The sequence below is a fragment of the Pollachius pollachius genome, assembly GCF_949987615.1.
Source record: "Pollachius pollachius genome assembly, chromosome: 10".
Lineage (NCBI taxonomy): Eukaryota > Metazoa > Chordata > Actinopteri > Gadiformes > Gadidae > Pollachius > Pollachius pollachius.
In genome coordinates this window covers 21,033,029-21,060,190 of record NC_136943.1, presented here as the reverse complement: position 1 = coordinate 21,060,190, position 27,162 = coordinate 21,033,029, and the positions used below count along the sequence as shown (strand labels likewise).

The window sequence follows — 27,162 nt, the reverse complement described above, 5'->3', positions numbered from 1 at the left end:
AATTAGACTGACCATGCTAATAGTAAATTGAGAAGTGGTTTTAACCCTGGTATCAAGTTGTCAGTTGGGTCTGGTTTGCAAGAACACTGCGTGTGGCAGGGCCGTTACAATCCCCTCCATGATTCGCCTTGCCATCGCCGTGGATGTCTACCACGATCATCGGATTATCCCAATGTACAGAGCATTCCCATGGTGAGCATTTAGATGCGCTTTGCGTATCTATACGTAATATAGATACACTTGTTTTTTATTAAATACATAATGCAAAATTTATTTTTGAGACCTTACAAAGATGGCGTCTTTCTGTGTCTCTTCCGGAAGTTGTCAGGCTGGCGTCATCACGCACCGTTGTTTATCGTACCTCCAGTTCACGTATAACAATAAACAACCCAGAAACAAGGGATACGCGTTAGGACCTGTCGCTTGAATCCGAGACAGATGTGGTCAGAAAATGTGAACTTAAACCACAAATAGCAAGTGAACCATCTCGTTAAGCCCGCCTGGATTCTTCACGGTCCTGAACACAAAGGATTTTCGAGTTTTGGTGTCAAGAAACCACAAGAGTGACGGTTCACCCCCTTCCCTAGCCCCTCTTTAGCTAACACTAGCTCAGTCTTTGCTTGCACACTTTTGTTGGTTTGTTATGCAGTGGCCAGAGGACTGTTCTCGCGTGTGTTCTCCTCTGCCACCTCTTTGTTCCCTCACTCCCCTGTCTCCAGCCCCATGTCTCGCTGGCTCTTCCCTTGGTCAGGCTCGATCAAGAAGCGGGCCTGTCGGTACCTCTTGCAACACTACCTCGGCCACTTCTTGCAGGAGCGACTGAGTTTGGATCAGTTGGGTTTGGACTTGTACAATGGCAGTGGTGTCATCAAAGACATCAACCTCGACGTCTGGGTGAGTTGGCGTTGGGAGAGGCTGTCAACTTTCCAGCACTCCATGTTTTTGTCGAACTCGTGCACCCTCGACTATTTCGCAATTGGGAGTCGAGTTCATCAACAATCCTCAACGTCATGTGTCTCCCTTTTACAAACTCTTGGAACAGCAGTTAGAAGAACCTGCGACGAATAACAGTGTCAGAATCTGTCCAGTTGTTATTGTTTTCTCACATTGCCTGCATTACCTAAATCATGGCTCTTCTGTCCAACACCATGATCGAAAACACATGACATTAAAACGTCCACCATTCCTGGTTTGTTTGTGCTCTAATAGGCGGTTAATGAGTTCTTGGAATCTCTCGGTGCCCCTCTGGAGATTGTGGACGGATTCGTGAGCAGCATAGCAGTGACCATTCCCTGGCAAGCCCTTGTGACAGATCACTGCACTTTAGAAGTAACTGGCCTTCAGATAACATGCCGACCCAAGTATCGAACCAGTAAGTCACCTGGTAACCCAAACTTCTTATGTCTCTCACTCCCTCGCTCTCCCTTACCCTCCCAATAGAAGACCTGCCTGAAGCATTGTATGCATGGACACTTTTATCTAAACACTCTGATTGACAATTGGCCTCATGGCCCATACAGCAGTTATAACAAAACTGAACTACAGTTCAATTTAAATATCACTGCTGGTACTGATTCGGATTTCATTGATTGACTGATAAATTATTTGTTTATTCTTAATAAATAGATAAATCGAACCCAGTCAACGTATGAATGTCCAAAGAATTGTACATTAATTTAATACCGGCTTTATCAACCAAATTAGCTCAGAGGAAATCTTCAGTGGGAATAAAGCAAATGTTTATCTAGCAATGTGACAATGTTTTCTGTCATCACCACAATCCCAATGATCCTCTGCTGAATGCTTTTTGAGAGTGAATTGGTGCTTGTGCTCAGGCGGGAGCTGGGACTCCCAGGGATGGTCGTCCAGTATGACCTCCAGCATGCAGCTGGCTCAGGAGTGTCTGAAGGACCCCCCAGAGACGTCGGAGGAGCCGCCCGCACCGCTGGAAGGACTGGAGATGTTCGCACAGACCATCGAGACAGGTGACTAAATCTGTGTTCCTGGAGTGGTTCCCCATAGAACCCTGCAGGTTGGGGTTCCAATGTCCAGATGGTTCAAATGAAGAGACGGCCACAGCCTGAAGAGGATGTTAATATCAAATTTAAGGCAAATGTCTCTTAGCGATGTGATGTCGCTAAGTACAACGTTTTGCAATCCGGGCCGACTTTCGTCAAGAACATCTCTTAAATCCACCTTCCTGTTTCGTCCAAACATTTCTCACAAACATCACCAGAGATTAGATTACCTAGCATTAACGCTATGGTAGGCCGTTTGAAGAAACCAGAGAGAGTATCCAACTGAAAGATTGAAATCCTACCCATCCCATCAGGCCTCCCTCTGAAGCCAGCCTCCCCAAAACATGTGACTAGTGCGCTAGCTTTAGCAATAGGTCTGCCTATCCTTGTGGAAGCCTCCGGTAATGCGCAGTGTAAGGGCAGAGTGGGCAGAGGTTGGTAGGTACACATCAAAATAAATGTTCTACCCTACCTTTAAGGCAGCCTACAGATAGCGTTTGGTAAGGATATCGTTTTCATTACATGTATGAAACAGTGCCTTCGTTGCTATGATGTCTGGCTAAGCAAAATTTGCAAGCCTTGACACATGTCTTGCTGTGTGTGTGTGTGTGTGTGTGTGTGCGTGTGCATGTGTGTGTGTACAGTCCTCCGTCGCATCAAAGTCACCTTTGTGGACACCATCGTCCGCATCGAGCACCAGCCCCTGGACCTGGAGACGGGCGTCGCCTTGGAGATGCACATCAAACGGTAAGCCCTGCCCCCATGACGTGGGAGGGAGAAATTATTTTTGACTCGCATTCACTTTGTTTCTTCTTCGCCAAATGTGAAGAGTAGAATGCAACCCTCCATTTGACCAACGTCCTGATAGTCCCTACAACAACAACAGCTGCTATTTGACCACAGATGTCACAGTATGTGATTGCAGGGGAGATGGTGGCCTGGGGTCAGATTTCACCCTTAACCTCCCCCCCTGTACTGTAGCCTCCCAGAAGATGCTGTCTCACTTGTCAAGTTTAGAGAAATGTGCTCCATGCTTTGCCCAAGTGTCCCCAACAGTATATACTCAGGGCCTGTAACCACATGGCTAAGGGAGGGGGGGAGGGAATGAGGGAGATAGGGAGGTGATATTGCATGTATGGTATTGGTATTGTTTCCTACATTGGCTTCCCTTCTGTGCAAAATGTGATTGGAAACTTGATTCTGATATGTGTGTCCTAACAGCCAAGCAGGATGGAGAAGGAATCGGTGTATTTGACTATAGGGAGTAGAGTTTATAACAGAGGTTATAACAGACTAATGATCTGTAATGAGCTGCCGTTTTTCTTGGCGGATAGGTAAACATTTCCTCATTTAAACTGCTTTGACCAACATGGGAGAATCCTTATTGGGTGACTGTCATTTTTACTACTGTAGATAGACCAGAACTAGTCAATCCCCATAATTATGTGCTGTGAAGCTAAGATCTTGCCTATTGGCCAGTGTGGTAACAACAATTGTTATTCAAGCTCATTCGAGTGGCCTGGTGTTGTCACTTAAGTCAGCTGACGTCTGTGTGAAATGTCCACCTTGTCAGATCTGCAAGTCACTCCATAGTTCCCACTCGCCCTTGCCCACTCCCGTCACCTTCCTCTGAAGAACTATCCACCAACTCTATGATTTGTTTTAGAGGGAAACAACAATCATTCTGGATGTTGAACAGATGAGCCATTGCATTCCTACTTAATGTATGTTTGTGTGGTGTATGTGGGTTTCACCGTACACTGGGCAGAGAGATCCCAAGCCTCCTTCAACACGGGCTTCGCCGTCTGTCAGGGCATAAAGCGCTCTCTGGCCTGACAATCCAAGTGTAGCCGTGTCGGCGCAAGAGCCGTCTCCCTCTTTGTCAGCATCTGATTGGTTAATAGGGAACTCCCCACAATTTCCGGGTGACGGGGGGGGCAAACCATTTCACCCCATACATCTGACCCAGCCGTGTCAAATCCCATTCGTTGTCCATCAAGCAAGCCGCAGACAAATTTAGGACATGAGATCCCCTAGCACTTGGATTGAATAAAGTGTGTGTGTGTGTGTGCTTGTGTGTGTGTGTGTGTGTGTGTGTGTGTGTAGGCTAGAGTACTGTGACGAGGCGGTGCGAGAGCCAGACGGGCAGAACGCCGTGCCTGTGGACATCCACCAGCCGCCGGCCTTCCTGCACAAGATCCTTCAGCTCAGTGCCGTGCAGCTCTTCTACGAGAGCACTGGCACACACCAGGTGGGACACCCGTACAGCCTCGCATAGGTTGTGGAAGCAATCTGGATTATCTTTTTGAGATGGACAGCTGTCACTTGTATGGCCACCATAGCTCTCGCTCTGCCTCTCCGGCTCCCTCTCTGCCTCTGTCTCTCTCTCTCTGCCTCTCGCTCTCTAATTTAAATGGACCAACATACATTGGGTGTTGCACTCAATTTCACATTTACATTCAAGTTACTTACATTTTCCTTTAGGAACGTCGTTCACATGGAATGTGAGGCTACCTAACTAACCCTCTTTGATTGTGGCGGGCACACGATTCGAACGGCCGCTTGGTCTGGAGTGCGCTGTGTCTGTATCTGTGAGAGCCGTAGGGAGGCCCGACGTGGAGCGGCACCATGCTGCAGGCTCTGGGTCGGACGAAGCTACGGCCTACTGACCCGTGATCCTCTCCGTCCCTGTCCACTAGGGCCCCGCGACCCCCGCCCCCCAAGGCTCTGCAGCTGCTAGTGAAGGAGAGGAAGAAGATGAGGAAGAGGAGGAGGAGGATGATGAAGAGGAAGATGAGGCGGGAGAAGAAGAAGAGGAATCTCCCTCTAAGGTGCCTTCCCGTCCCGCCCAGCAGCCCCTCCTCATAGGAAGCTGCTCAGGCTTCATCGAGACCATGGTCAAAATCAAACAGAACGACATGCTGCCCGGACCAAAGGTGAGTTTGTGTTTGTGTGTTTGGATTGGAGCCAGCATGTACGAATTATCACTCATGTCCTGCCGCCTGTCCCTCTGTTTTCTAAATGTGTGTGTGTCTGTGTGTGTGTGTGTGTGTGTGTGTGTGTGTGTGTGTGTATATTTGTATCCATCAGTTGGAGCTGGATGGGAAGGTGGGCTGCCTGCACCTGCTGCTGTCCCCGGATCAGATCATCCACCTGACAGACCTGATGGCCGCTCTCTGCATAGACACCGGTACTGACCATAGACTCTACTCTATGCTCTACTCTGATCCACTAATTGGTCCTCATTTTCTATTGCATTTTTTTATACATTCGTTCTCTTAAGTCCCATGCAAACGGACGAGACATTGTTGGCCAACAAGTCCCAACATTGTTTGGCACAACATGTTGCTTCCGTTCACATGGCATGTTGGCACTTGTTGCATGTTGTTGGGACTTGTTGGATGTTGTTGGGACTTGTTGGATGTTGTTGGGACTTGTTGGATGTTGTTGGCTGAAGTTTGAAATCCGTCAAACATTTCGCACAGCAAGTTTCAACATGTTCACGAAGCGAAGCTCAACATTGTCACGTCGATGTTGTGTCCCTTTGCACAGAATGCTCAACAATGTTCAATGCGCGCAGGCGCATTTTAATGACTGCAAAGCACTATGGGACATATTGCTGTTCCAGAATGTAGCACGGCACCAACAAAGAGCTAACCGACAGCCAACAATGTTGGCAGTCGTTACGTCCGTTTGAACAGAACCTACAACACATACCAACAACACGCGACAACTCCCAACATTGTCGGCAGAACAATGTTGTTCTGTTGTTTCGTCCATTCGCTTCAGCTTTTAGACTTGATTAAGTTTTGAGGGAAACAAAGTGTTCAAATTTAAAATAGCCAACCATGTTGGTTATGGTAGCCCCTATCAAGAATGTCATCCCTTCCAATGGGTTTTATTGTTATCCTAATGCAATGGGGTTTAGGCACAGAATATCTACAAGGTCAGTAAGTTCACTGGCACCCGTCCACAAGCGTACCAGTCGGGAACGCAAGCTGGCAGTGTTTGCCAAGATCGTTACTATTATGGAGAAGTGTATTCAGGTCCATGAATGCTATCTGACGAGTGGTTCCGGTTTGATTTGGCCTTGTTTAATTGCATACATCCAAATTAGCTTCAATACACACAGTGACAACTCACTACTGGATCAAACTTTGTAAAGGGATAACGGGGTCGCCTACACTGCATGCCTGGTTTTGAATTCTCCCGTAATGTTAGGAAGAATTCATAGAGCGTTCCCTGTGATAATTCTCCCATAAATCAGGGATACGTTTGGAGATCTAGCGCAGTGCGTCCTGAGAGTCCTCCTTTGTCAGTATTTCTACTGGTCTGCTTTGTGTGACACATCAGACTTCCCTTCTTCTGCATGTTTGAGCTTCTTCAAAACGCAATATCAAAAGGTCAGCACATCTATAGGCCTCTGCAAGGGCCCATAAAATCTGTTGTTCTTCACACAACACAAAGACCCCTTCTCTCCCCCCCCTCCCCAGAGCCAGAGAGTAAGGGCCCCGGGGTCCACAGCCAGCCCCTGGAGCCCGACGACTTGCGTCTCATCGAGGAGGACCTCAGCAAACAGCTGGACTCCAGCCCCCGGGACCGGGACTGGGACGAGGACGGAGACATGGACCCCTTCCTCTACGGGATGGAGAACGGAGGTGGGAGCGGGGGTTTGTATTAGGAATTCTTGAATGGGAAACACAGTTTTGTTTTTGCATCTGAATACATTGGCCTGGTTTACATGAGAGTAATATGTAGAATCTACAACTTTGACATATTTTGATTGTCACATATGTGATTTAGTGTTAAAGAACGATTCTGTATATACAAAAGGCCCAGCACGCTCACAGCCGTCTCTGCCTGTTCACATGTTGGGGCGGTTTATAAGAGATACATTCTTCATATGCGCACACACCTACAGGTTTCAGATGATGGTTTTCACAATCTCCATGAGTGGGCGTGGCAGAGCGACCGCAGTGTACCAGTTCACACCGCTTTTTGGATAATGCTGCAAATCTTGTATTATGTGCAAGATGTTGTACTGACCGTTCACATCAAAAAAGAATGGGCGTTGGCGAATCCATACAAAGTAAATGCAAAGAAGCATCTAGAGGCTAATTTTTTTAGCGAGAAAAAAAAGCTAATTGATGAATGCTGCAGTGTGAACACCCTGGTTTGCACAGATTTTTGCATGATTCTACTCGGGCGAACACTTATATAACCCTGTATAATATATAATATAGTGTATAATATCAGGGCCAAAAGTTGTGTGCGCCTCCAGATAATATAACAGCGGCGTTGGGTTCTCCGACTTTTCTGTTTCTTCCACAACAAGTAAAGACTCGTAGTGGGGGTTATCAAGGCCATGGTGAATTGGCGGAAAGAAAATTTGGCGTTCAGAAGAGGAAGCCCCTCCTCCCATACACGCGCAATTCAATTTGCATGGCCAAACTTGCGCACATCAGTCCTGCGAGTAAAGTTTGTCTACCCGCGCGAGCAAACTCGGGCGAGCACGTGGACAAAATTCGCATTCACTGTGAATACACGGTGGAAAGTAGGCACAGCCCGGCCATGTTTCAGACACATGACCGTATGACGCCCCCCTTGGCTGTGACTGAGCGGTGTCCTCCTTGTGCTCAGACATGTTCTACTCCATGGGTCCCGGGGCGATGAGCGTCAGTGTGACATCGGCGCGCTCCGGCAGTGAGCTCTCTGACAGCGACATGGAGTCGTCCACGCTCAGCCTGAACAGCCTCTCACAGCCGGCCCAGGTACCTGACCTTCTCCCTCTGTCTGTTCGCTCCCCCGCCTGTCTGTCTGTCTGTCTTTCCAGTCCATTGTCTTATGGTGCCTCTCTGCATTAAACCATCTGTTGCTCCTAACTACCTGCCTGGTGGTCTTTCTTTCCATTCTGTCCATATTTTGCTCGGTTAGTCTGTTCATCTATGGTGGGTTTAAATGTTCATATCGAGATCCTCATTTGAAGCAGGTATCCTTTTGAACTGACATGATATTATTGGCAGCTAAAGCTCAAACATTAAAGACTTTGGAAACTGTGTTTCAAAGAGTGCAGTGATCTAATGTTTACCATCTGGTGTTAAAATCTGTATAACAGCAGATGAACACCCTATTTTGTTATTTGAAGGCTGATGTTGATCTCCTCCTCCCTCCCAGGGCATGTCAAACTACCCCAGACGTTATCCTGTAGCAGGTTCCATGTCCAGCCTATCCCAGGCCAGCAGTCGCCCCAGAGGTAACCACCTGCCTCTGGTGGGGCCCCGCTCTGCCAGGGGCCGTTAGATCACAGCTGAGATGAGCTAGTCCAGATGAACTGGACAAGGTGCATGCAGTAATGCACTAAGGTCCCAAGATGGTCATGGCTGAACATAAATAATGCTTTGGCATCATTTCCTTTTTAATATCGCAGGTTTTAGCTTTTCACAGCTCCCCCTGCATTATTGATTTATTTTTGATCCATTTGATGAATATTGACAAATCACGCCACACACACACACACAATTATGAAAAGCTGCTCTCAAGGGCTTAGTGTTTATTATATTCAAATCCAGTTTCATATGGAAATATTTCATATTAATATTCATATTATTTATTACATTTTATGCATTTGCGTATATTTGTCTCTCCCTCCATCATGTTGTTATTGTGTGTGTGCATGTGTATGTTGAAAATGTTCAGTATAAATAAAGCTTTAGTGTTTGAGATGAGCCCTCTGCCCCACCCCCAGGTCGCTCCCACAGTGGCCAGTCCGAGCCCCTAAAGCCAGACGCCTTGCTGCGGCTGTCGCTGGGCGGCCTCACCCTGACCCTGCTGCAGGAGGACCCGCCCCCCGCCGCCGCCGGAGCCCCCTCATTGGCCCAGGTGTTCTTCCGGGAGCTGGCCTTCTTCAAGGACAGCATGTTCAGCGAGAGGGACTTCACCCACCTCCGGAGCAGCTTCGCCAAGGCCTGCCCTCACTCCAACATCAGGTGGGCACACACACACACACACTCACTCACTCACTCACTCACTCACTCACTCACTCACTCACTCACTCACTCACTCACTCACTCACTCACTCACTCACTCACTCACTCACTCACTCACTCACTCACTCACTCACACACACGTTTGATGTCCACACGCAGACGTACAATCGCTCAGTCACGCGCGCGCAGACACACCACACAGGCACACACGTAGACACATGCGCGCATACATGCAGACACGCACGCACGCAGAGACACGCATGTGCTCGCAGACACCCACGCACGCTCACCTACTCCTTCATTTACTCGCACACTCAATCATACACACTTGATGAATTTAAACCAGTTTTCATGAATATTTGATGTGATTGACTGACTGAAATTGTTAATGGTAATACATGGTTGTACTGTGATCCACAACGTCTCTCGTCTCCATCCATCCTAGGCTGACGGGGGCGGCGGTGCAGGTGGCGTGCGAGACAAGGAGTGGCGGGCGCCATAGCCGATCGGTGACCTCTGACCTGTCGTTCAGCCGGCTGGAGCTGCTGGAGTGTCTCTGGGGGGACGGAGGGCCGCAGTACTGCCAGGTACCACGCCCGCTTCCTCTCCCTGTCCGACCCACAGTGACCCATCGACGCGCAGGAATAACATGCAGTGTCTTTTCCTTGGCTCATATAGCCTGAACATCAAGGCTGTGTCTGTTGTCCTACTGTTCTACTGTCTGTCTTCATCACCGGCCAGACCTAAGGAGTTAACGTTTTGAACAGATCAATTGATTTCCTGCTCTCTTCTCTTTGTGTGTGTGTGTGTGTGTGTGTGTGTGTGTGTGTGTGTGTGTAGTTGCTCCAGTTCCAGAAGGCGCGTCTGTTCACGCTGGGTGCTGCTGCCCGACCCTGTGCTCAGCTGCACTACGGACTCACTGAGAAACAGCAGCGCAAGGTAACCTTAAGCACACACTTGCTGTCTGACTCGCTCTCTCACTCACTCTGCTATACTGTACGAGCTGTTCATTTTGCACATTACATTGCATCAAATTATAGTTGTGGTCGTAGCTGACTGAGGGCGGAAGGGGGGAGTCACAACCCACACTTTGTTAAATGCATTATTGAATAATACCACACATAAAGAGCTCCACTCCATTTATTTTTTATTTGCCAAGTACAAAACAAAACCATATAGTGATTCCATTGCTTTGGTGTCAAATGACTGAAAAACATATACAGTGAGTGTTCGGTAGCTAAACCTTCTCTTATTATTGACAAATACACAATGCTCTATTGCTACATTTGAAGTGACTGAAGTTTACACCCTTTGTTTGAACATCTTATGTAACGGGGCTTTCTGACAATATATATAGACATGCTACTACGTCTCCCTTTGTTTGCTATCAATCTACCCGGTTGCTTCTGCCAGCCCTCGCTCACTAGCATCGATATCTGGCGGTCAATGTTGTCATGGGATGTAGTTATATTCGAAAATGCTCCTTGTTAGTATATGGCTTTGTTTTAAGTGTTCGTGTGTGTGTATGCGTGCGCGTGTGTGTGTGTGCGTGCGTGCGTGCGTGCGTGCGTGTTTGTGCAGGGCCGGCAGAGGGTGGTGCGCCGGGACAGCGTGGTGAAGGTGGATCTGGCGGAGCTGAGCGCGGAGCTGGATCTGGACGTCCTGAGTCGCCTGGGGTGCCTGAGCAGGGCCTTCAGCCACTGTCCCACTCAGAACCCACAGCCTGCCACCACACAGGTACTGACACTCACCCACACACACACACAGGCGCACACACACACACCTACTTTTTATTAAGAAGCCATTTTTGAAAAAGCACAACACTTTTCCAAAATGTGTGTGAATATGGCTCTTACGATTTAGTTGTTAAGTTACTACTTGTTGGAGCCATATTCATTTATTCAGTCACGTTCAGGCTTTGTGCTCCATACCACGAGAGGGCTGTATTGGGTGTGGCTGAGGTTACGTGCGGTCAGCCAAGTAGGTCATTTAACCCAAGGAAATGGAGAACGGGTGTTTGTTAATTGGGCAGCGAACAGTTTTTCGACTGTGCCCTTTGTGTGATAGTGATCAGCAAATCAGTTTGTTATTTTTTTTTTTATTTATTATGAGTTAACGTTATTCCCGGTGAATGGATTTATAAAGGAAAATAAAATCACATATGTAAATATTAATGTCAAACTTGACTCGTTTGTTATTTACTGAGCGCACTGGGCGCACGTCTAAACAATCCATAGTTAACAACCAGTAGTGGCTTCGAACAAGGCTTAGCCATTACAAGATAATAAACACCAAGGCAGTTGACCATCAGCAGCTTGGGCAGAGCTCCCTCCAACCTTGGCCTAAAGCCTTAAATAATATCACCCCCTCTTTTAGCTTATTTTCACATTTCTTTGTGTAAAATAATCTTTTTTTATAATTATAATTTTATAAACAAAAGCCCTTCTAGGGACGGCCGTTGCAAATCAGCTTCCACTGTAATCACTATGATACTTACATTGGATAGCTGTTCCCAGTTGGTCGATGTACACTGTATCTGTCCCTATCAAATAAATGATAATTAATCTCCCTCTTTGTACGCCCCCCCCCCCCCCCAGGTCCTCAGCAGCGAGCTGTACTCCTCCTTCTCCCTGTCGTCTCCGCACGCCGTCCTGCGGCTCCGCTTCCCCGTGCCGGACCTGAGGCCTCCGCCGGAGAGGCGCCCGCCTACCCAGAAGGCAGTACGGCAGGAGACCCTGGTGCTGGAGCTGTCGGACCTGGAGCTCCGGCACCAGGAGGCGCCGGACCTGCAGGGGGAGCAGGGGGCACAGCCCCCCGGACAGCCCTCCGCCGAGGCCCACTGCCTCACCCAGCTCCTGGAGGCCTCCTTCAGCGACCTGCAAGGTGGGGGGTCGGTCGTACCGTCATGACGTCCGTGGTGCTCAGGTGGTGCTCAGCGTTCACCTAGACTCTGCATAGCCACCCCATCCCTCCCCTCCTACTTATTGTATGTTGGACATCCTTGCACTTAATGTACGCACTTTTAATGTATGTCGTACTTAGTTATAGTACTGACTTGTGTAGCATCTTATCCCAGCTATCTTTGCTGTATACAGGGAATGGGTTGAACCAGTGATTGTAAGTGCTTTGCGATTCTTTCTATGAACATCCTTACTGTACCAACGGCGAAATATTGTTTCACTTTCTTCTGACAAATGTACTTATTGTTTTGGATGAAATGTAGATGTAAATGTAAATGGTGCAGATGGTAAGATGGCTCATGTCAGCGTCGGCAGTGGGGCCTAGAAGTATCTGGGTGGAACAGAGTAGAGCACAATGAACTTCTAATGTCTGAATGGCATTTTCTTCACAGTTAAACTTATTTATTTATATTTGATATAGTGAATGTGGATACATGTAATGAGGGCGTGAACCCAGAATTCGGAGTGGGGGCTATAGGATCCCTGTATTATCCTGCCAATGCATAGAATAGCAGGCTCAGATAAAGCACTGTCCACATACATTTGTATTGCTCGGTTTACCTCAGGTCCTCAGTTATCTACTTCGCCTCCAGTCAGCAACAGCCTTTATTTCTGCATGTTAGATCTCCGCATTGAATGTTGATTCCTTCCTCTCCCAGGGTCCTATGAAGGCTGGGAGGGAGACCCCTTCCCCTGTATCAGGGTGAAGAAGAACGGTGAATCTCTTCCCAGGTGAGCTCCTCCAGGAGATAGTCCAAAACTCTTTTGCTTTTACACACACAATATCCCACACGCTAATCTGGACGTCGGACAAGCACAGTGAAAATGTTTATATATCTTTTTTGACCGACATTTATAATTTTATTGCTCTTTGGCATGGGATGTGGGTATGTCAATTGTAAATGAAGAGCATAAAGGGTCTTCAACACTAAATGTTATCAAATTGATCACCCCTAATCATTCATTTAGTGATAGAACCAAAACCAAGTTGGGGTCCAGTTTCTCACTCACTCACTCACTCACTCACTCACTCACTCACTCACTCACTCACTCACTCACTCACTCACTCACTCACTCACTCACTCACTCACTCACTCACTCACTCACTCACTCACTCACTCACTCACTCACTCACTCACTCACCCACTCTCTCTCTCACTCTCTCTCTCCCACTTGCCCCTCGCCCGTCCCTCCCTTCCAGGCTATCGGTGCGTGTGAGTGGGGGGGACGCCCTGCTCTCGGGGCCCGGCGGGGGGCTGGGCTGCTTGGCCCGGGACCTGGCCACCATGTCCTTCGAGAGCCCGTGTGACATCGGCGACAAGACCAGCTCCCCTTTCTCCTCCAACCGCACCATGTTCGAGACCGAGGAGGTGAGGCGCGCACGGGGCACAGCCAGACATGCACTGCTACGCTGAGATGTACACAGGCACCCACCCACACACACAGACTACACAGGCTAAAGCAGCCATCTTATAACAACAGACCTACAGGCACATAGAGGACAGGGTTCCTCCCAAAGAGTGTAATAGTGGAGTTGAGCAATAATGCACCTGCACAGCGCCAACATGTTACATTTAAAAAATAGGGAATTAAGTTGATACTGCAACCATGTAAAACAAAATCCTTGGGAGAAACCTAGAGGCATATACAAAATTCTCACACACATGAGGACCACATTGCACACAAATAGGACCATCGTCCAGAACACACTATCAGGCTCTGACAATAACTTGTTGCACGTTTATCTCTAATTCTCTACCCCGTTTACCTCGCATTTGGTCTGATTTCCCCCATTTTCCATGTCTCTTATTGAACCATGCATTATCTCTTTATCTCCCTGTAACTATCTCTCTCCACTCTCCCCTCTCTTCTCTCTATCTCTCTTCTCTTTCTCTCCCCCCTCTCCCTCTCTCCCCATGGCCGGGGTTCAGATGGTGATCCCCGCTGACCCAGAGGAGATGCTTCAGTTCCAGGCCCACTGTGTGGCCCACTGCCGCTGTGCCATGGACATCAGCCTGCCACTCGCCTACATCCTCCTGCCCAGCAAGCAGGCCTTCCAGAGCCTCTACAACAGGTGGCGCCCCACACACACACCAGGTTCACACCAGGTTCACACCAAGTTCACACCAGGTTCACACCAGGTTCACACCAAGTTCCGGCCAAACAGGTGGCTTCTGTGTTTGGCTAACCAACTTTCCGTCTCTTTCCCTCCCTTTATCCATCGTTCTTTCTCGACCCGCAGGATCAACAATGACCTCTTAATGTGGGAGCCACCTCCTCCACCCCCTCCCCCTGCTCACTCTGACCTCCTCCACCCCGTCGCTGCCCACCTCAACCGCCGTCACCACGACAACGAGTTCCAGCTGTGCAAGTCGGCCTTCAGGCTCGGTGAGTGGAACTGAGGTTTGTGAGTATAGGAGCACAGGAATGTAACGGTATTCTGATCATTATTCAACAATAGAGTGAGAAATGATTTGTCATTATGGGCTGACATTATGGGCTTGCTGTGTTGGAAACTCTTAAAGCGTTTCTGATGATGCGAGACGTGGCAAAACACAGTTTTGACTAGCCTAGGTTACGTTATACACAAGTTTATTTGGGATGTTTCATTACAACAACTCTTGAGTCATCATAAATTAGCGGAGTATCAGCAAAAGTCAATTCCTGGATCCACGCTGATGTACAAAAACAATAAGACTTATTATTTTTAGATTGAATACACATCTATGTTGCCATAGGATCAAGTGAGAGTGTTTGTGACTTGTATGTCAATTCAGTTTTTAAACAAAGTTATACTTCAAATGTATTGAAGATTCTGATTCGGAAGAGGAGGACGCTCCGTTCCACTCGGTGGACGACTCGGCAGAGAGGAGAGCATCCCAGCCCCGGCAGAACCACAACCTCAGCCTCCTCACACTCACTGTGGTCATCGGCAAGGGCCGCCTCCAGGCCATGACGGACAGGAAGGTCAGCCAACCCACTGCAGTGCATTCTGGGAAAATTCATTCATTTGGATTTTAGTCTTTATTTAGGGATTAGTCTATCGATTTTTTCCCTTTTATACTCTGTGCTAATAGGACCTCCATCATGGGGAGCTGGTGTTGGACCTGGAAGGAGGGAAGATATTCAGCGTTGCGCAGCACCAGAACAACCCCAATCTCAACTTTCTGTGCTTGGAGAGCAAGAAAGTGGACCTTTATCATAAAGGTCAGTTTTATGACCCCGAGATTAAAGTCAGAACTCCAAAAGAATCACCTGTGGCCCTAATCCTCTTCCGTATTTTTACAATATAGATTTTCGCCACCAGAAAATGATTAATTGATCCTTCATTATTTTCTCGAACAGCTGCAGTGAAAGAGTCCCCCATCCCAGAACGGTTGGAAATGCCCAACTTCAGTGTTCCGAAGAACCTGGACCCAACCATTTACCAGACAGAGGCCGGGGTGAGCAGCGTGAGCGGCAGGGAGAGCGGGCTCCAGATGCTGTCCACGGCGATCAAGATCTCCCTGGACCCCAAGAGGAACGTCAAGGTGGTTCTCTCCCAATGATCAGGCCTCAGCAACTCCATCATCAGCGTTACCAGTCCCAATCACTTAAAATGGCTTCCCTGGGGATTGGGTTTGGGTTAGCCTCTTCCGCTCCCAAACTCTAGTCTTCAAAACGGTAGTGAAGTGAAAGCATGTGTCACATATTACTTCTTTAATGGAGATCGTATAATGGCATTTAGCTTTTATCCAAAGTGACTTCAAACGGTTAACGCCAAATTCACACACCAATGGCAGAGTTAACCTACAAGGCGACAGCCAGCTCGTCAGGGGCAGTTAGGGGGAGGTGTCTTTCTCAGGGACACATCCACACTCTGCTAGAGAAGCCAGGGACCGAACTCGGAACCTCCCGGTTACCAGCCAACCCGCTCTACCTCCTGAACTAAGCCGACCCCTCAATCAAACCAGAACACAAGCTGACTGAATGTGTTATTTTGTGTTACAGTGGCACTTGATGCTTCTTTACTAATCCAACCCGCTCGCTCTCATGCTGCTGTGGTAGGAGTTCCTGGTTGCTGTGCGACTTCAGGGCGCCACCATGCGGCACTACGTCACCCAGACCGGCCACAGCTGGTACGAGCAGGTAGGGAAACCGTCCTGCTGTCACTCATTCCTCATGGCTCATCGTGTTCATTCCTCCTGCACTGCAGCTCCTTCATGAGATATCTCTACTAATATCATACGGGCGAGGAAGAGTAGAAAAGAGCAGGAGGGCAAAGAATGTGTAATCATATTCATCCCAAGAGTTCATATTATTTCTGTGAAAATGGCCGATATTGGTTGGACCAGATCTACCCTATTCTTGCTCTGAATGGCGACAGCCTAATCCTTTTAACGTGTCCATGTTGTGTTAAATGTTTTGTGGTTGCAGCTCGTTGAGTTTCTGGACGTGATTGACGACCCCATTCTGGGATACACAGCGCCTGCTGTCATTACTGTCCTCCACACTCAGCTGGCCACCTGCGCTGTGGACTACAGGTCTGTACACACGGCCGTTGTAGAAAACCCTAGCAACACCTTCACACATTCACACACTGACGTCGGAGTCAAACATGCAAGGCGACAGCCAGCTCGTCAGTATGAGGTGTCTCGCTCAGGGACACCTCGACACTCAACTAGGAGGAGCCGGGGCTCGAACTAGCAACCTTCCGGTTACAACCCACCCATTTGATACACTCTTGAAAGTCTCATTTATTTGCATAGCCTTAGTTTCAGTCTAAAAACTCTTCACAGGCCCACACTATTCAACACCCCCTAATCCTCAGCTCTGGAGAGGGCCGAAGCCACTGAAGCTGAAGTTGTGCATTCTGCATGTGCGTGGAGACCCACGTCAGGCTCAGAGACACTGTGCAGGTCTCTGCGGAGCTGCCTGCCTTAATACTTCCACATCACTAACCCGGAAATGATCACGTGTCTGCGCCAGTGATAAGATGTTGACAAAGCAAAATATCCATGTGAAAGTTTTTTGCAAAATAGTTCCAATACAATGCTGTAAAGCAAACAACCAACTGAAAATACTGTGTTTTGATTTTGCTTGGTGCATTCATTTTATAGAATCAAAACACTACTATTGTAGCAAAAAGCTAATATAAAGAATACCTTCATCAACCATTAGACATAATAAACCTAACTTCTTTCTCTTTGGATCTCCGCCCAGGCCTCTGTACCTGCCGCTGAGAGTCGTCTTCACTGCAGAGTCCTTCTCCCTGTCCAGCAACATCATCGTGGACACGGCCACCTTTCACCTCAGGTAGGACCTGCTCAGCACAGCTCCCTGCTGTGGGAACCAAAAAGGTTCTGTCATTCACTCACTTGGTCCCTGGAAGCGGGAGGAAAGCAAAGATCCCGGAGTCCGTGTGCGGCGCCATGCTAACAGAATAATGACAAGAACACAAGATTGGAGTTAACTTGAAAGTTGTCAAATAAATGAACACTAAGTCACAATGTGGATATGATAAGATACTTAATCAGAGTCTTGGCTCCCTCTCCCCTTGCCGTGTGGCTCTACGATCAGAGACCTGTACTGCTGGAACAAGCTCTCACCGTCTCTCTGTCCTCTGGTCTAGATTCATCCTGGATGACTCTGCCCTCTACCTCTCGGACAAGTGTGAGAGTGACACCGTAGACCTGAGGAGAGGTAGGACGCAACACGTGTGTGTGTGTGTGTGGTTGTCAATTAATGAAGTAAATCCTTTGTTGGTCAGTCATCATCTGCACTTTCATTAGCGTTTCATAATTGAAAGACTGTGTGTGTGTTGACATGTCCTGCCCTCTCTCCCCCACAGACTACGTGTGTGTGCTGGACATCGACCTGCTGGAGCTAGCCATCACCACGTGGAAAGGCAGTGATGCGGGCAAGCTGGTGAGAGAGAGAGAGAGAGAGAGAGAGAGAGAGAGAGAGAGAGAGAGAGAGAGAGAGAGAGAGAGAGAGAGAGAGAGACTGCACCGCACAGTGGTGGTTCATCCAGCCTCCATTCCATCTCCTCCATTCACTGCCTCCTTTTCTCCCCCTCCCCTGCTCAGACCCAGCCTCTCTTCGAGCTGCGGTGCTCCAACAACGTCGTCCACGTGCACACGTGCGCCGACTCGTGCGCGGCCCTGGTGAACCTGCTGCAGTACCTGGTCTCCCAGGGCGACCTGCACCCGCCCCCCCGCCACACCTCCCCCACCGAGATAGCCGGCCAGAAGTTACCGGTAAGGGCAAGTTGTAGTTGTAATCTGACCCTGAGTTTTAACACAAGACTCTTAGCATGGTGTCAGCCTATCGGATGGAAGCGCGTCCCTGACTGTGTGGCCCGTGCTGTATGCGCCCCGTGTGTGTACCAGCTGTCAGAGAGCCCCGCCTGCCCGCCCCCGTGTCACCCCGCCGAGACGGCAGAGATCAATCAGTACGACCTGGCAGACGCCTTGATTGACACGGAGAGGAGCCAACGGGAGGAGGGGCCAGAGTCAGGTAATGAAGCTTAAGCTTGTTAGTGACAGGAGCGGTCTTGGTCTCACACCACACAACAACTGATGAATGACAGTTAGATTGGATTGGTCTATCCCTGCTGTTTCATTCTAAGTTCACAATATTTAATCGAAGGTGACGACAAAAACGCTATTTCTTTATTGATGTTGACATGCCTGCGTTTGACTGTGAACGCAGAAACTCAGATCTCACCTCCCTCTCCGTGTGTGTGTGTCTCCCTCATCGTGTCTGTGTGTGTGTTTCTCCCTCACCGTGTGTGTGTGTGTCTCACTCATCGTGTCTGTGTGTGTGGTTTCTCTCTCACCGTGTGTGTGTGTTCCTTCCTCACCTCACCCCCAGGCTCCCCCTCGGTCGCGCGGGCGGACCCCGTCTCCGTCTACCTCTTCCCGGGAGAGGCCCCCAAGCGCCGGCCCTCCTTCCCGCCTGGGGACGGCGAGGAGGAGGAGGAAGAGCAGGAGGAGGAGGAGGAGCCAGACCTGGAGCTGGATGGGCTGGTCGCCACGGCAACGGAGGTCCAGGCCGACGGGTTGTCCCAGGAGGGGTCAGATGGTTCCACGGACAATGACGACTTCTGCATCCTGGAGGCTCCGGGCATCGGAATACCGGTCAGATCCTGGTGTTTGCCTTGTCAACACCATTTCGTACTCTTGTATTTTATTGGCAATGTAAAGTGCATATTGCTCCGTACAATATGCAACATTTGTGACAACACTTTGTTCAAGCTAGCTCCAGTCTAAATAAAAAACAAAACTCCCCATTGCTCCTCACCCTTCTCTCTCTCTCTCTCTCTCTCTCTCTCTCTCTCTCTCTCTCTCTCTCTCTCTCTCTCTCTCTCTCTCTCTCTCTCTCTCTCTCTCTCTCTCTCTCTCTCTCTCTCTCTCTCTCTCTCTCTCTCTCTCTCTCTCTCTCTCTCTCAAGTAGACTGATCACATTTCAAACTCAATTATTTAGCGTATTGTACCTTTTCCTTTATAATCGAATGTATTATAATAATTAGTATTATTAGTAGTATTTTTTGTGTGTCCTTATGGAGCCCCGCCCCCTGTGTCAGTCCAGGGACGGGGAGCCCGTGGTGACGGTGCTGGCCCCGGGGCCCATCAGGGTGAAGGACGGCCATTTCTCCCGGCCGCGGGGCAGCGCCGACCTGCTGCGGGCCCCCGCCGGCTTCCCGGTCCCCCAGAGCCGCGTGGTGCTGCGGGAGATCTCCGTGGTCTGGCACCTCTACGGGGGCAAGGACTTCGGGGGCCGGCCCCTGTCCATACACGCCGCGCAGGCTAACAGGTGACACACGCACACGCACACACAAATGCGCACACTCACTCACTCACTCACTCACTCACTCACGCCAATGTTTTATGTTAATTGGTGAGGCTGAGAACTTCTCACATCTTGTGTTGGGATCATTTACGAGGCACTCGTCTCATGATACTAATTGCAAAAGAAAACCTGTGATACCAATGAAGCATTGTAAATAAAATGAAACGTAAGATGAGGACCAATTCCATTTTCCATCCCCCTTATTACAATCCACCAATGCCGGTCCTTCCCTCCCTCCCCCCCTGTGCCCCCCTCCCTCCCTCCCTCCCTCCAGGGGTCGCTCCGTGCCGGCGGGCGTGCGCTGCTCCCCCTCCCGCTCCACCGGCCCCTCCCGACCCCAGAACTCGTGGCGCTGGGCCGGGGGCAGCGGCCGGCAGCACGCCCTCCTCATGGAGATCCAGCTCTCCAAGGTGAGCCTGACCACCGCTCCTCCATCCAGCTGACTCTCAGTCACTCTGGAGGGACCCGCCCACCGTTGACCTCTGTGTTCCCTCCCCAGGTGTCCTTCCAACACGAGTCCTACCCCGCGCTGGTGTCGGGGCCCGAGGCCGAGGGCCTCGGCCCCTGCCCCGGCGGGGAGCAGCCCCTCTCCAGGCAGGTGTTCATCGTCCAGGAGCTGGAGGTCCGGGACCGCCTGGCCTCCTCCCAGCTCAACAAGTTCCTCTACCTCTACACCAGCGAGAGCATGCCCCGCCGGGCCCACTCCAACATGGTGAGAGGGACAGGGGGCAAGAGAGAGAGACCGGAGGGGGAGAGAGAGAGACCGGAGGGGGAGAGAGAGGCCAGAGATCGGAGAGGGGGAAGGCCAGAGAAAGGAGAGGGGGGGAGAGAGAAAGACCGGAGTGGGAGAGAGAGGCCAGAGATCGGAGAGGTGGAAGGCCAGAGAAAGGAGAGGGGGGGAGAGACCGGAGGGGGAGAGAGAGAGACCGGAGGGGGAGAGAGAGAAGCCGGAGTGGGAGAGAGAGGCCAGAGATCGGAGAGGGGGAAGGCCAGAGAAAGGAGAGGGGGAGAGAGACCGGAGGGGGAGAGAGAGAGACCAGAGTGGGAGAGAGAGGCCAGAGATCAGAGAGGAGGAAGGCCAGAGAAAGGAGAGGGGGAGAGAGGCCAGAGGGGGAGAGAGAGAGACCGGAGTGGGAGAGAGAGGCCAGAGATCGGAGAGGGGGAGAGAGGCCAGAGGGGGATGCAGAGACAGGAGAGGGAGAGAGAGGGAAAGAGAGACAATAGAGGTAGAGGAAGGAGTGTGAGAGAAGGAGAGCTGGAGAGACGGAAAGAGTGAGAGATGGAGGGAGGGAAAGACGGAGAGAAAATGAGCCACTGAAGAAGTGTGAGTGACCGAGAAAGAATGAGGGAGACGAAAATGGTGTGGGAGAGTGTAAGGGACGGCGAGAGTGAGAGACAAGAGAGGGCGAGGTTATGGCCCTGGTCTGTGATTCTGACCCCAGCGGCTCTGTGTGTGTTTCAGCTGACAGTGAAGGCGCTACAGGTCTGCCCGGAGTCGGGGCTGGGGGGTCCCGAGTGCTGCCTGAGGGTCAGCCTGCTGCCCCTCCGCCTCAACATCGACCAGGTCAGCCTCCTTGATGAACACTAGACGCCCTCTGGAGGGAGGCCGTTTCTCCTCAAGGAGAAATACAGTCCACTCGCCCTAATATGGTCACACATTTACATTTATCAAAGGCGACTTACATAAATGCATTTGTCAGAAGAAGGAGATACAATATATCGCTGTCGGTACCGTAAGGATGTTCATAGAACCAAGTGGCAGGCACTAACAATCACTCGGTTTACCCACTCCCCGTATCCAACAAAGATGGCTAGGATAAGGTGCTATAACTAAGTACGCCATACAATAAGTGTGTACATTAAGGGCCAGGACGTACAACATTCAATAAGTGCATCAGAGGGGGTAGCTATGCAGAGTCGAGGTGAACTCTTAACAAGTGAGTCTTGAGTCTCTTGCGGAGGCTGGAGAGTGATCTGCAGGGAGCTCGTTCCACCACTGTGGGGCCAAAACAGAGAATATAGTCACATGTTGCACCATGTTGGATCTAGTCTCTCCTGGGTCTTCTCTCTTCTTGTTAAGTTTACTCTGAGCAGACACCGCTGCTCCACTGACAGGAGACAGGACCATTTGATGGCTTAACTGTAAGTGTCTCCTCTCCCAGGACGCCCTGTTCTTCCTGAAGGACTACTTCAGTAACCTGGCCTCCCTGGTGAACCCCTACCTGCCTGTAGACCCTGCAGCTGAAGGTGAGCCTCCTCTTCTTGAAGGCGATCTGAATACGATCGTCAACAACTTGATGGAAAACAAGGTTATATTACAGGGCTTTAAAGATGGCTGACTTCATATCCGAAGCGTGTAAGAACTATAAGGCCAGCTCAATGATATTTTAAATATGATGTATCTATTGAATCCTCAGTGAAGGCAGACTCCGCCCAGAGGTTGAGCGAGGAGGCGGAGTCAGGGGGCGGTCTGGGTCCTGACCTCGCGGCCTCCGTGGAAACCACCTATAGCGAGCAGAGCTCCTCCTCTGCCGGCTCCACCTCCTCCTCTGACCAGCCAATCTACTTCCGGTATTTAAACAACCTCTTCATACCATTTGCTTTCTCTAGACTTTAGGGCAAGAAGGCCTACTCTCCTCAATACACTTAGAAGTGTAAACCTTTTTTTATAAAATAAGTCTAAACCATGGATATATGGATTAAAATGTTTTATTTGGTTTGCAGGGAGTTCCGTTTCATCTCTGAGGTGCCCATCTGGCTGGACTACCACGGCAAACACATGGTCATAGAGCAGGTGAGGGCGTGACGGAGCACTGAACCGGTCGCCATGACAACGTCAATGTGTGCTGCTGCATCTCCTCTCTGTGGATCCAGTCCTTTTGTACAACGGTCTCTGCTCTCCTTAGGGGACGTTTGCGGGCATCCTGATCGGGCTGGCCCAGCTCAACTGCTCCGAGCTGAAGCTGAAGAGGCTGTGTTGCAGACACGGGTACGAGAGCCCCCCCCCCCCCCCCCCCCCCCCCCTCTGCCTCCATACTGGACCATGTTCCTTCATGGTTTCAATGGGACTGGAGCTCATCATTGACTCAGTACTCACTGTTGAATCAGCATACTAACAATGATCCTTGCTTGAATTGCTTTGAAAGAAAAGGTGAAGTCATATGAATGTCATAACAAAGGAGTCTGATTAATCACGATCATTAACGGTTCTAAAGCAACGTGGAGAGTGACATGTGATCGGTTCCGGCTCAAGTCGTTCTCTACAGTTCTTCAGATCTTCTCAGTGGTCTCTTGGTAACCCCCCCCCAGGCTGCTGGGCGTGGACAAGGTGATCCAGTACGCCGTCAGCGAGTGGCTGACCGACATCCGCAAGAACCAACTGCCGGGGATTCTGGGAGGCGTAGGCCCCATGCACTCTGTAGTCCAGCTGTGTACGTTGGTCCCCTCACATCCACACACCCAAACAGGGAGGCCAACAACGTGAGAAGCTGTCCGCCTGACCCGGTCCCCCTCTGCCCCCTCTGTCCCTCCAGTCCACGGCGTCAGGGACCTGTTCTGGATGCCCATCGAGCAGTACAGGAAGGACGGACGCATTATCCGCGGGCTCCAGCGGGGGGCGGCGTCCTTCGGCACCTCCACCGCCTCGGCCGCGCTGGAGCTCAGCAACCGGCTGGTGCAGGCCATCCAGGTACCCTGGGCCCCGGGAGCCCCCGGGCCCCGCCGAGAGACGAGTGTTGGGGGAGGAGCATTAGGTCGTGGTCTTGCTGGTCCCCGTAAACAACATGTTTCAAAACAATACCTGAAATGGGGCTGTAGGTGTTTGGAAAAAAACTGTATTTATTCTGATTTAGAGGGAATCTAATCAGCATTTGTGAGATATTTATATAAAGATATTTATGTTTACACATATCAAATGTAAAATAGGCATTTGATGTCCAATGCGATGAGATGTATTTGTTCCCATAGCGACGCGTGTTCATCCATTCATAACGTGCTCCAGACAGCGATGTGTGACTCTCCCCCCCCGCTCCGCAGGCGACAGCGGAGACGGTGTACGACATCCTGTCCCCCACCCCCCCGCTAACGCGCTACAGCATCACAGAGGGCCGGGCCCCTGCCGGCCGGCCCCGCCGCGCCGTGCAGCCCGCCGACCTGCGGGAGGGCGTGGCCAAGGCCTACGACACCGTCAGAGAGGTGCGTCGCCCCGTCACTCACCCCTCAATCACAACAAAACTGTCCAGACCAGGACAGACGCACGAGGTCGTACGCTTCGGATAGGCTGCCTTGTTCAGACAGGCCGTGAGGTTGCTTAGACCCTTTTGTTTCTATTTTTCCTGGCTGCGTGCACATCATGAACGCTGAAATTATAAACTATTTCCATCTAAGAAACTGTCCATTGGAAATGGTTGGACAGAGGGAAAGGAAAGATCACCCCCTGAGTGAAAGTAGAGTAAATATGTTTAAACGAGGCAAAGTCGCAGGGTGGTGTGAATTTGGAGTGTGTGAAGTACTAAACGATTCTCCGCTTCGGATTTCACAACGGTTCTGGTGTGAGGTTTGGGTTAGGGATCTGATTTCATGCCTTGAATAGGGGCTAATGTCCCTGAAGGGAGAAAGTTCCTTCAGTTCTAGATGTACCCCCATGTACCCCCAACTGCCACAATCACTGGCGCCAGTCATCACTGGTTCACCTCTGGACTCAGCCTCTCCCCTCCCTCTCTCCTCCCTCTCCCCCTCCCCCTTTCCCCTCTCCCTCTCTCCCCTCCCTCTCCCTCTCTCCTTCTCCCCCTTTCCCCTCTCCCTCCCTCTCTCCCTCTCCCCTCTCTCCTCCCCCTCCCTCTCCCTCTCTCCCCTTCCTCTCCCTCTCTCCCCTCCCTCTCCCTCTCTCCCCTCCCCCTCCCTCTCCCGCTCTTCCCTCCCCCTCTCCCTCTACCCCTCTCCTCCCCCTCTCCCTCTCTCCCTCCAGGGGGTGATCGACGCGGCGCAGACCCTGTGCGACGTTGCGTCGCGGGGCCACGAGCAGAAGGGCCTCCCCGGGGCGGTGGGCGGCGTACTGCGGCAGATCCCGCCCACCGTGGTCCGCCCCCTCATCGTGGCCTCGGAGGCCACCTCCAACCTGCTCGGCGGCATGCGCAACCAGATCAAACCGGACGCGCGCAAGGAGGACTTCCTGAAGTGGCGCACGGAGGAAGGCCAAGAGTGATCTGTGTGTGTACCAGTGTGTGTTTCATTCTGTGTGTGTGTGTGTGTGTGTCACCTATTTGATTGGGTTGCAAGTGTTGCGTAATGTGTGTGTGTGCGCGTGTGCGATCGTATACTCGATCGAGTCTAACAGCATTTGGGAAGGCGTTAAAGGGAGTGAATTGAGCGACCGGTTGCACGTGTTTGTTTTACAGAGAAACTCAGTTTGTCCTGATGCAAAAATCAAGAGAAACTGAAAAACAGAATGACAACTGCTACTCGAATGACTTATGTCCAGTATTTTACACATCTCGCTTCCGCACAGACATTTTGCCCCCCATCCCCCCACCCCCCCAACTTCTGATGCAATTGGGTAGATCCCATCACGTCCCCCCAGTTAGTACACCAGTTAGTACACCAGTTAGAACACCAGTTAGTACACCAGTTAGTACACCAGTTAGAACACCAGTTAGTACACCAGTTAGTACACCAGTTAGTACACCAGTATGCTCTGTCTCTCCCTTGCTCCTTTGTTACTCTTTGGTGAATTATGCAAACATATCAACACCACACTCTTGTTCCTCGTGCTCCCATCCCACACGCTGACGGCCGCGTGGGCTGTGCCCTCTGACCTTTCCCCCCCCCACCCTCTTCACCCAGCACATGTTTAAACTGGTTCAGACGGCCCGGTGTGGATCAGAGATGCCCTCGTAGCAGAGCGGTCGTTGTAGTGGTCTGGAGGCAGAGGGGAGCACGGTGAACTGAGACGTACCGCTCTGCCCCAGTGTTCCGTGCCATAAACGCTTGCTATAAAGTGCTCTTTTTTATATAAAACGAAAAGGAAAAAAAAATGGTGGCCTTCCTTGATCACATTTTCTATAACCCTCATCCCTCACAACTCATGTTCATACGCATCGCTGAGTGGCAAACTGGGTTGTGTTCTATTGCAGTATTTGTCTTGTCGGCCCATCGAAAGCCAAGTGGATTCATGGTCTCTGAAAGGGGGATCGGAGTCACATTAGTGCTTCTGTTCTGTTCCCATCAACACCTCAAAGGGCTTGGAGAGCTGTATTAATCGGGTCTCTTTCAAAGCTCATTTTAGTTGCCTTCCTTCTCTTTTCTTTCATTTGTTTTATTCGGCCGTGAACACTTTCTGGATTCTGCGTTTTACACATTGTTCTTTGTATTATTGTGCCGTGTAAGTCAGAAACTGTAAGGGCTACCGATTCCACATTTGGCAGATGGGTACAAATTTCCTCATGCTACAAAAATCTGTTTCACGTTGTGGGGACAACATTCTTTCTCCACTCTCCAACTCCAACCAACTCGCCTTTTTTAAAATATTTTAAAATAGTTTTCTCAATAGTCCTAATAATTAAATCCAGGCATCAACACATTTAGACAACAGCATAGATATACAGAGGTGAAAAAAATGCAATTTTTAATTTTTGATAGTCCGTCCTGCTAGAATTGCCCAGTTTCAATATATTGTGGCCTGTTGTACATCACCTACTATAGATCTTATAACAAGTAACTATTGAACCCAAACCCCGTCTAAATGCACTGATCAACTCGCAGTGTTCTGCTGCCTGCCACCAATAGGTGGCGCTGTAGCATCTTTCAATCGCCCTTCGGCATCCTCATCGTAACATCTCGCATGGTACAACACTTGAGAAAGAACTGGGAGCCACTGGTGTAATGGGATCTGGGTATATAGCAGGCCACGGATTGTCAGTTCAAACATGACTAGTGGTGGTCATTTATTTTACATTCTCTTGTTCGCACCTGAAATCCACTTTCATGATGTCACATTATTAGTTTCCTTGGACACAGGTGTTATTGTGGTGCTTGGAAACCTTAATGGCTGCTTGCAGCAATATTTTACTTTGTTTTGCTATTGTATTATTTTGTTAAGCATTAGTATCAATTGTTTTCATATTAATGGAATTGTGTAAATCTAAGTCTGGTGGTAGTGAACGGAAAGATATTTGGAAGGTGTGGTCGAAAAAAAAAGTTGTGTGTGTGTGTGTGTGTGTGTGTGTGTGTGTGTGTGTGTGTGTGTGTGTGTGTGTGTTGCATGTTAATGAGGGTAATTGGTTAACTAGGCCTGTGACAGCTCTCGTGTGTATTTACTATATCATACGCGGTATGAATGACCTGTATAATACGATAATACGAAGATGA

At 50.0% G+C, this 27,162-nt stretch overlaps 1 protein-coding gene across 2 annotated transcripts; it reads left to right on the top strand.

The window, feature by feature from the left end:
* Window positions 1–387: 387 nt before the first annotated feature.
* On the top strand, window positions 388–27,162 carry atg2a (autophagy related 2A). Of its 2 annotated transcripts, none has more exons than XM_079744405.1 (42): window positions 388–894; window positions 1,210–1,372; window positions 1,836–1,985; window positions 2,663–2,765; window positions 4,125–4,269; window positions 4,718–4,954; window positions 5,109–5,208; window positions 6,512–6,676; window positions 7,659–7,789; window positions 8,193–8,271; window positions 8,764–9,004; window positions 9,450–9,591; window positions 9,845–9,943; window positions 10,586–10,741; window positions 11,602–11,887; window positions 12,624–12,696; window positions 13,166–13,334; window positions 13,896–14,038; window positions 14,207–14,352; window positions 14,777–14,931; window positions 15,042–15,171; window positions 15,310–15,494; window positions 16,012–16,092; window positions 16,381–16,487; window positions 17,167–17,259; window positions 17,576–17,646; window positions 17,795–17,871; window positions 18,033–18,203; window positions 18,336–18,462; window positions 18,820–19,085; window positions 19,532–19,761; window positions 20,072–20,207; window positions 20,297–20,509; window positions 21,260–21,361; window positions 21,960–22,044; window positions 22,215–22,368; window positions 22,522–22,591; window positions 22,704–22,786; window positions 23,107–23,228; window positions 23,331–23,485; window positions 23,833–23,991; window positions 24,764–27,162. In XM_079744405.1, exons 1-42 carry the CDS (start codon window positions 724–726, stop codon window positions 24,998–25,000), a joined length of 6,108 nt encoding a protein of 2,035 aa, XP_079600531.1. In that variant the 5' UTR covers window positions 388–723; the 3' UTR covers window positions 25,001–27,162. The 2 variants fall into 2 exon arrangements, with proteins under 2 accessions (XP_079600531.1, XP_079600530.1); XM_079744404.1 differs by having other exon boundaries at window positions 6,512–6,688.